The sequence below is a fragment of the Carcharhinus amblyrhynchos genome, chromosome 5 (assembly GCF_965287045.1).
Source record: "Carcharhinus amblyrhynchos chromosome 5, sCarAmb.v2.hapA, whole genome shotgun sequence".
In the NCBI taxonomy this organism is placed as follows: domain Eukaryota; kingdom Metazoa; phylum Chordata; class Chondrichthyes; order Carcharhiniformes; family Carcharhinidae; genus Carcharhinus; species Carcharhinus amblyrhynchos.
The window spans coordinates 114,278,875-114,289,943 of record NC_137328.1 but is presented as its reverse complement, the minus strand read 5'-3'; the positions used below and the strand labels follow the sequence as shown (position 1 = coordinate 114,289,943).

At 44.7% G+C, this 11,069-nt stretch overlaps 1 protein-coding gene across 2 annotated transcripts in view; it reads right to left on the bottom strand.

Annotated features, from left to right (window-relative positions):
* Positions 1–1,029: 1,029 nt before the first annotated feature.
* The window catches only part of asb5b (ankyrin repeat and SOCS box containing 5b), a 60,703-nt gene continuing 50,663 nt past the window's right edge, over positions 1,030–11,069 (bottom strand). For both annotated transcript variants that reach the window (XM_080189444.1, XM_080189445.1), the window contains exons 5-7: positions 9,685–9,819; positions 4,628–4,819; positions 1,030–3,150 (exon numbers count right to left, since the gene is read on the bottom strand). In XM_080189444.1, the coding sequence (XP_080045570.1) occupies positions 3,023–3,150; positions 4,628–4,819; positions 9,685–9,819 (455 nt within the window). In that variant the 3' untranslated portion in view covers positions 1,030–3,022. The remainder of the gene's footprint in view (positions 3,151–4,627; positions 4,820–9,684; positions 9,820–11,069) is intronic.

Genomic DNA, 11,069 nt, shown 5'->3' with positions numbered 1-11,069 from the left:
TAAATGACATTGATGACCATGTGGCAGGTAGGATTAGTAAGTTTCGGGATGACGCAAAGATAGGGCGGGTGAGGCAGACTGCCTGGGACTACAAGAAGATATAGACGGAATGCTCAAATGGGCAGATAAATGGCAGATGGAATTTAACCCTGGAAGGTGTGAGGTGATACACTTTGGAAGGAATAATTTGACAAGAAAGTACTCAATGAGTGGTAGGATATTAAGAAGTTCCGTGGAACAAAGTGACCTTGGAGTGTTTGTCCACAGATCTCTGAAAATAGAAGGGCGTGTTAGTAGGGTGGTGAAAAAGGCATATGGGGCACTTGTCTTTATCAATCGGGGTATAGATTACAAAATTAGAGAGGTCATGGTGGAGTTGTATAGAACTTTGTGAGGCCATAGTTGGAGTACTGTGTGCAGTTCTGGTCACCACATTATCAGAAGGGTGTGTTTGGACTGGAGGGGATGCAGAGGAGATTCACCAGGATGCTGCCTGGGATGGAACATTTAAGTTATGAAGAGAGTTTGCAAAAACTTGTATTGTTTTTGTTGGAGCAGAGAAGACTGAGGGGTGACCTGATCAAGGTGTGCAAGATTATGAGAGATAGAGACAGAATGGACAAGGAGCAGCTGTTCCCCTTACATAGGGACAGAGTGGATAAGGAGCAGCTGTTCCCCTTAGTTGAATGATCAGTCATGAGGGGGCATAGGTTCAAGGTGAGGGGCAGGAGATTTAGGGGGAATGTGAGGAAAAGCCTTTTAACACAGAGTGCAGTGACAGTCTGGAATAAGCTGCTTGGGAGGGTGGTGGAGGCGGGTTGCCTCACATCCTTTAAAAAGTATCTGGATGAACATTCAGGGCTATGGGCCAAGTGCTGGCAGATGGGATTAGGTGGGAGATCAGGTGTTTCTAGTGTGTTGGTGTGGATTTGATAGGCCAAAGGGCCTTTTCTGTTCTATGATTCTAATTGTGGCTATGATCTTGTCAAACAGAGGCAATAGTGGAAGGATCAGTCAGTTTTCAATATCTTATTTCGCAGAATACGTTTAATGGATTCTTTTGAGTCTTACTGTTGTCATCTTGTCTGCCACAGTCAGGTCATTGGAATAAAAAAAAAATTGCTTGAAGATGTCTTTCAGTAAAACCTACTAATAGATGCAGCCTACATATGTACAACTGCATCATAACGCATGGGATATATGTTCACACATCTTATGTGTCACATAAAGCGAAGGCACCAAGTGGATTAAGGCGAATGTTGATTCAAGTGAAGATAAAATGTGCTTCACAGAGAAAAAGTGAGGAAAATAACAGTCAGTCATTTCAGGGCACTTGTATAAACTGCCAATCACTAACAAACTGAAGAGCAACATTAATGGAGGCATGGGAGTAAATAACATCTCAGTATAGGAATAATAGGTAAAAGGGCCGATAAAGGATGTGCACATTTTTAAAAATATCGGGAAAAAAAAACCTCATTTTTTAATTTATTCATGGGACATGGGCATCACTGGCTGGCCAGCATTTATTGCCCTTCCCTTGTTGCCCTTGAACTGAGTGTCGTGCTGGGCCATTTCAGTGGGAAGCTAAGAGTCAACCACATTGCTGTGACTCTGGAGTCACATGTAGGCCAGACCAGGTAAGGACGGCAGATTTCCTTCCCTGGAGGACATCAGTGGACCTGATGGATTTTTCTGACAATCGACAATGGTTTCATGGCCATCAGTCAATCCTTAGTTCCAGTTTTTTTTTAAACTGAATTCAGATTCCACCATCTGCCATGGTGGGATTCAAATCCGGGTCCCCAGAACATTAGCTGAGTTCCTGGATTAATAATCTTGCGATTATACCACTAGACCATCGCCTCCCGTTATTTCCCGTTATTTTGATGGTTGACATTAATTTGAACGTAATTGTAATCAAGTGAAAGCTAATACAGCAGTAGGAGTTCCTGACAGGGACAATGTTCACCTAACCTGCAGGCAACCCACAAGATAACACCCATTAACTTTGTTCCTCAATGTCTCAGGACTGATAACCATTGAGCATGTGCATACCCACCAGTGCTATAGGTAACATCAGCGTAATTGGGAGAGGCGATTGAAAGCAATGAAGAAGATCAGGACCAAAGCTACATTGTGAAGGAAACCCCATGGTATTAAACTGTGTCTGAAAGGGATCGAGCATGGGGAAAGAAATAGCCACACGTAGGGGAGAAATTGGTTTCGTACCAACGGCCAGCATGAGGCAGGCTGCGTATTTTGAATCAGGCATTCTAAATGAAGCTCACCAAGTTCAGGCCTTTCACTGCTAGGCCGAGGGGATGGACATGAACAGTGAGGGGTGAGGAGCAGTTGTGGTCATGGCCGGGAAACAGCCCACAATTATTGCAGTGGAGCCAAGAGGAAAACTTCTGCCCCTCCTGGGTCCTCATCAAGATCAGTGGAAGAAAAAGCAAGCAGAGCTTTAAGGAGTGCCAGTTCAGCCTTAGTAGACCTGAAGAAGTGAGTGGAGTCTGGGGCTTAATTTGTGGCAGTTTTGGATGAGTTTGGCATTGGCGCCTTGAGGCATTTAGCCCCGGATTCGTACATTCGAGGAGCGTAATTAGCATTTGAATGAGGTGGGTCCTAGATCCAGGCACTTAGAACTCTTCAGAGTAGGAACCAGGTTTGGGAGCTTGGGCCCAGCAATTATCACCACTCCTTGCACCGAACATGAATGTTGCAGCCTAGCAACAGTATGAAGGGGACCAATTCCTCCCCCGCTGCTTATGTGAAGGAGAGGGAAAAATGCAGTGCTCTCACTGTGACCAGGCAGCTGATCCAATTTGTTTCATGGTACAGAATTACAATTCCTCCCCGCCCAGACTGGGGAAAACGGCCTACACACAGGGGGTTAGAACATTTTGTCATTGCGCTACACTTGCAACGGTTTTTAAACAACACTATTTACAGAAAAGAGCAGAGGCGAGACCTGAAATCGGCTTCCCAGACAGAGGTGTCGGAATAAAAGGGAAGCGGGTTATTTATGCTGCAAAAAGTCCTTGAGCAGTTTGGGTAACTCCAGCTGTGGAATGAGCTGTAGGCGGGCTCTCCCGAGGCAACCTCGAACACACAGGCGGCACAGCTGGCAGAGGGAGCTTGGCGTTGCTGTAATTAAAACACACACAGGTCAAGTAGCAGCCAGAAAATGACAGGACGTACATTTCTGATAGTGAATGCATAATATTGGAGCACTGAAAGACTGACAGCGATACTCAGAAATACATGACACTATCAAATACTCATCACTCCACCAATGATTGTTATGCCTTTAGCTCCCTGGGCCCTGAATTCTGGAATTCTCTTCCTAAATCTCTCTCTTTAAGATCCTTCTCAAAATATAACCCCTCGAGGAAGATTTTTGATCATCTGTCTTAAACGTTCATGGCTCAGTATTACAATTTTTTTGCTAAGTGAGAGATCCTATGTATGCTTAGTCCTGTTACCTTCAGTCTATGCAAAGACTTCATTTTAAGATCCTTCTGCCTATGCAATTACATTTACACTGCTAACTTGACTCAATTTTAAAACTCAGAAGGCACACTAGGTTAGTTACAAATTGACTGCATTCCTAAAGGGTACACAGTAGAGGCAAAACAAGTTTTTGATAATAGCAGCTGCAAGACTTGTTTTCCTAAATGGAGACAGCATGAGAAGCACATGTCTAACAACAAGATAAGGATTGAAATATATTTTCATTTGTTCATTTCATTTAAACTGTAGCAACTAGGGGATTTTCACAGTAACTTTATGTAAACCTGCTTGTGACACTAATGAATAAATAAAGTAAATAAATTTAAAAAATGCCATTGTGTCATAATGTTCATCTGGAGACCTTGTGCAGACACATGGGCCAAATGGCCTCCTTCTGTACGATAACAGTTCTGTGATGCTGTGAGTTAGTACCTGCTCTCTCCTCATAACCCTTACATTGTTGTTATAAATACAAATCTGATTCCACCTCTTTACCCAAGTAGTGAACTCCAGACCATAGCAACTCATTAGATATGAATAATGATGATTGTTGAGAACTGGAACTGAAGCAGCACAGTGGCACAGTAGTTAGCACAGGGTCTCACAAAGCTAGGACCTGGGTTCGATTCTTGGCTTGAGTCACTGTTTGTGTAGAGTCTGCATGTTCTCCTCGTATCTGTGGGGTTTTCTCTGGGTGCTCCAGTTTCCTCCCACATTCCGAAAGATGTGCTGGTTAGGTGGATTGGCCATGCTAAATTCTCTGTCAGTTGTAGCCAAACAGGCACTGGAGTGTGGTGACTAGGGGATTTTCACAGTGACTTCATTGTAGTGTTGATGTAAGCTTACATGTGAGTTATAGATAAACTTTAAATCCAGTCATTGCACAACACATATACATCCTACTTGTACATCCTCTCCTTTCCAGTGTAGTTTTTCACTTTGTAACTATCTTAACAGCACTGTGGGTGTACTTACGCCACAGGGACTGCAGCGGTTCAAGAAGGCAACTCGCCGTCACCTTGTCAAGGGCAATTCGGGATGGAAAATCAGGACTGGTCTAGTCAACGATGCCTCATCCCTTAAATTAATTTTTACGAAGTAAGCACTTTACCTTCGTAATGCAGAAGTATCCTATCCACTGGGCTGCTGGTGACAGCAACATCGATTGGCCTCTCGCCTTCTGCATTTCTGGCACTAATATCTGCTCCAAAATCGAGAAGCATCTTAACAATTTCCGGATTGGTTTGCCGAGCGGCGGCATGTAAGGGAGTCTCCAGATGTTTACCTTTCTGGACATTGGCTCCTGCAGTTGGAATAAAATGTGACATATGACACAATGATAGCTTCACTTTGTTTGACAGTGTAAATAACAGACTCATCTCTTAGCACTTTTCAAAACCACAGAACATCCCAAAGTGCTTTATACCCAACGAGGTACCTTTGCAGCACCATCAATAGAAAAGGCAACAGCCAATTTGTTCACAGCAAGCTCCCACAAATAGCAATGTGATCATTGTTCTGTGCGTTATAATGATACATAGGCACCACAGGCACCAGCAGATACATGGGAACACCATCACTTGCAAGTTTCCCTCCAAGCCATTCACCATCCTTGGAAATATATCACCGATCCTTCACAGTATGTGTCAAAATCCTGGAACTCCCTTCCTAATTGCAGGTCAATCCATAGAACATGGACTGCATTCAAGAAGGCAACTCACCACCACCTTCTCAAGGGCAAAAAGGGCTGGGCAATAAATGTTGGCCAGCCAGCAACACCCATGTTGCATGAATAAATTTTTAAAAATCACATGTAAGGGATTGTGTAAACACGCTGAGGGTTCATTTATTAATTCTAGTCACACGTGAACATGTATAGAAAGCTTGAAGATATCAGAGCTGCAGAGCTGTGTGCTGTGTTCCGCTCCAGGCTGAAATGAAAACATTTGAGAACATTACATGTGCAGCAGACAATGGGGAACCTGGATGTGGTGTATCTGGATTTCCAGAAGGCATTTGACAATGTGCCGCACCAAAGACAGCTACATAAGATAAAGGTGCACGATGTTACAGGTAATGTATTAGCATGGATAGAGGATTGGTTAACTAACAGAAAGCAAAGGTTGGGGGTAAATGGGTGTTTTTCTGGTTGGCGATCAATGACTAGTGGTGTGCCTCAGGGATCAGTGTTGGGACCACAATTGTTTGCGATTTGCTTGGATGATTTGGAGTTGGGGACCAAGTGTAGTGTGTCAAAATTCACAGATGACACTAAGAGGTTGGGGAGCAAAGTGTGCAGAGGATGCTGAAAGTCTGCAAAGGGATGTAGATAGTCTAAGTGAGTGGGCAAGGTCTGACAGATGGAGTACAATGTTGATAAATGTGAAGTCATCCATTTTGACAGAAATAACAGCAAAATAGACCATTATTTAAATGGTAAAAAATTACAGCATGCTACTGTCCAGATGGACCTGGGTGTCCTTGTGCAGGAATCTCAAGGAGTTGGCTTGTAGGTGCAGCAGGTAATTAAGAAGGCAAATGGAATCTTGTCCTTTATTGCTAAAGGGATGGAGTTTAAAAACAGCGAGGTTATGTAGCAGTTGTATAAGGTGCTGGTGAGGCCACACCTGGAGTACTGTGTACAATTTTGGTCTCTTTACTTGAGAAAGAATATACTGGCACTGGAGGGGGTGCAGAGGAGATTCACTGGGTTGATTCCGGAGTTGAGAGGGTTGGCATTTGAGGAGAGACTGAGTAGACTGGGGCTGTACTCGTTGGAATTCAGAAGAATGAGGGGAGATCTTATAGAAACATATAAGATTATGAAAGGAATAGGTAAGATAGGAACAGGGAGGTTGTTTCCACTGGCAGGTGAAACTAGAACTAGAGGGCATAACCTCAAAATAAGGGGAAGCAGATTTAGGATTGAGTTGAGGAGGAACTTCTTCACACAAAGGGTTGTGAATCTATGGAATTCCCCGCCCAATGAAGTAGTTGAGGCTACCTCATTCAATGATTTTAAGGCAAGGATTGATAGATTTTTGAACAATAAAGGGTTATGGTGAGCAGGTGAGTAAAGGGAGAGGTACAACACAGATATTAGAGGGAGGTTTTTCACACAGAGGGTAGTGGGGGTATGGAATGCTCTGCCAAGTAAGGTGGTGGAGGCAAACACACTAGAGTCATTTAAGAGTAACTTAGACAGGCACATGACTGGGTTGGAGATGGGTGGATATAGGAGATTGTTTTAAATAAGGGTCATTAGCATTGGGGCGTCCCTGGTAATGTAATTGGATATGGTATGATAATAATGTTTTTTCTCTTCTCATTCACAGGTTTTAAGTTGGTCTGCCTCGTGTCCAACGAGGGGCATACACACAATGGGTCGTACTGGGGCTGCTCTTGGTTGTTCGAGATTGGCCTAGTGCTTCATGTCGTTAGTGTGTGCCTAAACTGGACCAGATACTGGGCAAGACAACAGCTCAGTGACTATCGCTGATTGCTGTGCAGACACATGGATTTGGGCCAGTGTCTGTGGGAGTTTGCGCATTTTCCCCGTGCTTGCGTGGGTTTCCTCCGGGTGCTCCGGTTTCCTCCCACACCCCAAAGATGTGCTGTTAGGCTGATTGGCAGGAATAAATTGTCCCTAAATCAGATTCCCTCAATCTGGATGGCCATAAAACATTAGACAGGGGGCGTGGGTGGAGAGGGGGACTGGTGGTGTTGAGATGGTGGCGCGGGCTCGTTGGGCCGAAGGGCCTGTTTCCCGGGCTGATTTTGTTCTTTGTTCTTTGTAAGTGGAGCTGAGTCCACAAAAAGATCAGTCATGATCTTATTGAATGACAGAGCAAGTTCGAGGGGCCAGATGGACTACTCCTGCTCCTAGTTCTTATGTTCTTATGAAAATGAGGCTGGATTACTTGACATACTTTCCCTTAAAGGGCGGCACAGTGGCATAGTGGTTAGCACTGCTGCCTCATAGCCCAGGGACACGGATTCGATTCCACCTTTGGTAACTGTGTGGAGTTTGCACATTCTCCCTGTGTCTATGTAGATTTCCTCCGAGTGCTAGGAGGCCATCATTGTCATAGGGCTGAGGGAGGAGGCGGGGTGGATGAGAGGGAATCCTCCATAGGAAAGCTTGTGGACTGCAGCTGTGGCTCTCTGATCCCGGTGGTTCCAGGACAGGGATCTGAAGGAGGTATCACCTGCTGCGATGTTGTGTTGTCCCTGGTTTACACCTCCCTATCTCACCCCTAAATATTTCCTCAATTCCCCTGGTCTGGGAGGTGACCAGATGTGCTGTCTGCAGATGTTGCTCCAAGTCCTGCCTCCATCTTCTTTACCACAAGATGTAGTTGAGCAAAAAAGTGGATACATTTGATGGACAGTTGGATAAGAATTTGACATAGAAAGGAACAGAGAATGCTGACTGAATTAGATGGAAGTGGGAGGGAGGAGGTTTATGTGGGACATTGACATGAGACTAGATGCTGTATCATTGGAATAATAGACTGTGCACCAAAATTACAAATGACTAATTAATTAGCTAATTACTTGTATTGTCTTATAGCAGTGACATTTAGGATAGAATTTTACCAGCACATCCATCTGAGGATCATACGATCCTGCCCGAAGACAATGGAGAATGCCGTTCTCCGAGCCTCACCCGCTCCTGGAATTGGGGCAAGCGTGCCAATAAAATTCCAGCCTGAATCTTAATTTTTCAGAAAATAAATTCATGGGATGTGTGCGTCCCTGGTTGGGGTAGCATTTTTTGCTCATCCATAGAACCATAGAACAGTTACGGTACAGGAGCAGGCCAGCCCGAGGACACCCAGCTGCCCTTTCTAATCCCACCATCCTGCACCGGGTCCATAGCCCTGTAGCTTACTGCATTTAAGGGGTGAGCCACTCAGGGCTGAGATGAGGAAGAGCTTCTTTATACTAGAGAGTTGTGAACCTGTGGAATTCTCGACCACAGAAAGCTGTCGGGGCCAGTTCGTTAAATATGTTCAATAGGGAGCTGGACGTGGCCCTTGTGGCTAAAGGGATCAAGGGATATGGAGAGAAGGCGGGAGTGGGATACTGAAAGTGCATGATCAGCCATGATCATATTGAATAGTGGTTCAGGTTCTCAAAGGGCCGAATGGCCTACTCCTGCTACTACTTTTCATGCTTCTATGTTTAAGGTGCAGATGCAGGAACTTTTTAAAAAGATCTTAGGGTCTCTGCCTCCACTACCAACTCAGGCAGTGAATTCCAGACACACACTATCCTCTGCATAAAGAGTTTGCTCCTCATGTCCTTTCTACACCTTCCTCCACTTGAATCCCTTGAACTGAATGGTTTCCTAGGCCACTTCAGAGGGCGTGTCAAGGGTCAAATGATCGAGAGTCACATGTAGGCCAGATCAGGTAAGGACAGCAGATTTCCTTCCCTCAAAGGCATTAGTGAACCAGATGGGTTTTTCCGACAACCATTATTAGACTTCTAGTTCCAGATTTTTTAAAAATTGAATTCAAATGTTACCATCTGCCATCGTGGGATTTGAACCCCGATCCCCAGAGCATTACCCTGGGTCTCTGAATTGAATGAAAATACCACGGCACCACCGTCTTAACTCATAACACTGGGGCAATTGCTACAAGAGGTGAAGAACTGAATGTTCTCTGGAGAGCACTCTTCAGTAAATCAACTCAGTTCTTTGGGCACAGTGGCATGTTGACAGGGGTGGCATAGTGGTTAGCACTGCTGCCTCACAGCCCCAGGGACCCAAGTTCAATCTTGGCTTGGGTCACTCTCTGTGTGGAGTTTGCACATTCTCCCCTTGTCTGTGTGAGTTTCCTCCGGGTGCTCTGGTTTCCTCTGCCAGTCCAAAGATGTACAGGTCAGGTGGATTGGCCGTGCTAAGTGATGTCAAGAAGACTGACAAGGGTAAATGCATGGGGTTATGGAAATAGGGCATGGTGGGATTGTGGTCAGTGCAGACTCGAAAAGCCAAGTGGCCTCCTGCTGCACTGTACAATTCTATGATTCTATGATCTTCAGAATTTTCAATAGGATTGTGAAGGAACTGAATAATAATAATAAAACACCCACCCCCACACCTCCCCGGATTTGCGTCAACTAAATCCAAACTGTCATGGTAACTGTAAAAGGTCTCACCTGCATGGAGAAGCTTCTTAATGCAAAAAAACTGCTGATGAACACAAGCTGTGTAAAGGGGTGTTCCCTGATGAGAGATTTCCAGGTCAATATCCACACCCCAAGAGATCAACACTTGCAAACATTCGCTGCGACCTAGTCAAAATGTCAGAGATTTAGCAATTGATTGACAAAACAACATATGATGTTCATTTTTATGAAGTACAAGAGGCCATGCATCATTCATTGCTTCCATACCCATCGGTTAGCAACATTTTATCCAAAGTTGTGTTGATCTTTCCAAAGTTCAGTACATAAGGTGCATTGCTTACAAGAGTCACTCTAATCGCTGGTCACATCGAATTGTGGTCAGACCGACATCTTGTCCCACTTTAGAATATCCTTTGATTCAGTTTGAACATGGAATATCTGCTATATACATGTGTAATTGTGTACAAGTGGCCAACCACAATAAAGGAGTGCTGCAGTTGTATGGGGCTTTTGTGAGACACCATCTGGAATACCGCATGCAATTTCAGTCTCCATGTTTAAGGAAGTGTATACTTGCATTGGTGAACACCAAAGTTTCACCAGTTGCGTCCATAGGATGAAAGGGTTGGAGAGTCATAGGTCGGAATTTTACCGGCACACTCACCCGAGGCTCATAAAATCGTGCTGGAGGCCTCGCCCGTTCCGACTCCAGGATGGGCATGCTGATAAAATCAGGGCTATAGGGCAGGATATTCCATGTGTGCTCACCCCAAAACCGGATAATCCTGTCCAAGGTCAACAGATGTTTGCATGGTCCAGCCCCCACCCAATATAATTCCCATGGCGGGGGGACAGGAAAATTCCCCCCATAGAGTCACAGAGGTATGCAGTACAGAAAAATACCCTTTGACCCATCATGTCTGCACTGCTGAAAGACAAACACCGACCTACTCTAATCCTATTTTCTAGCATTTGGCCCATAGCATCGTGTGCCTTGGCATCGCAAGTGCAGATTTAATGCTTCTTAAATGTTATGAGGGTTTTTGCCTCCAGCACCCTTTCAGACAGTGAGTTCCAGACTTCCACCACCCTCTGGGTGAATAATTCCTGATGTGGAGATGTCGGCGTTGGACTGGGGTAAACACAGTAAGAAGTCTCACAACACCAGGTTAGAGTGCAGGTCAGACTCTAACCTGGTGTTGTGAGACTTCTTACTGTGAATAATTCCTCACATCTCTTCTCAACCTCCTGCCCCTTACCTTTTTGTCCTCTGGTCATTGGTCCCTCCACCAAGGGGAAAGGTTTATTCCTTTCTACTCCAGCTATGTTCCTCATAATCTTGTACATCTTAATCATGTTGTTCCTCAATCTCATCTGCTCCAAAAAAAAACAATCTCTCTTCATAACTAAAGCTC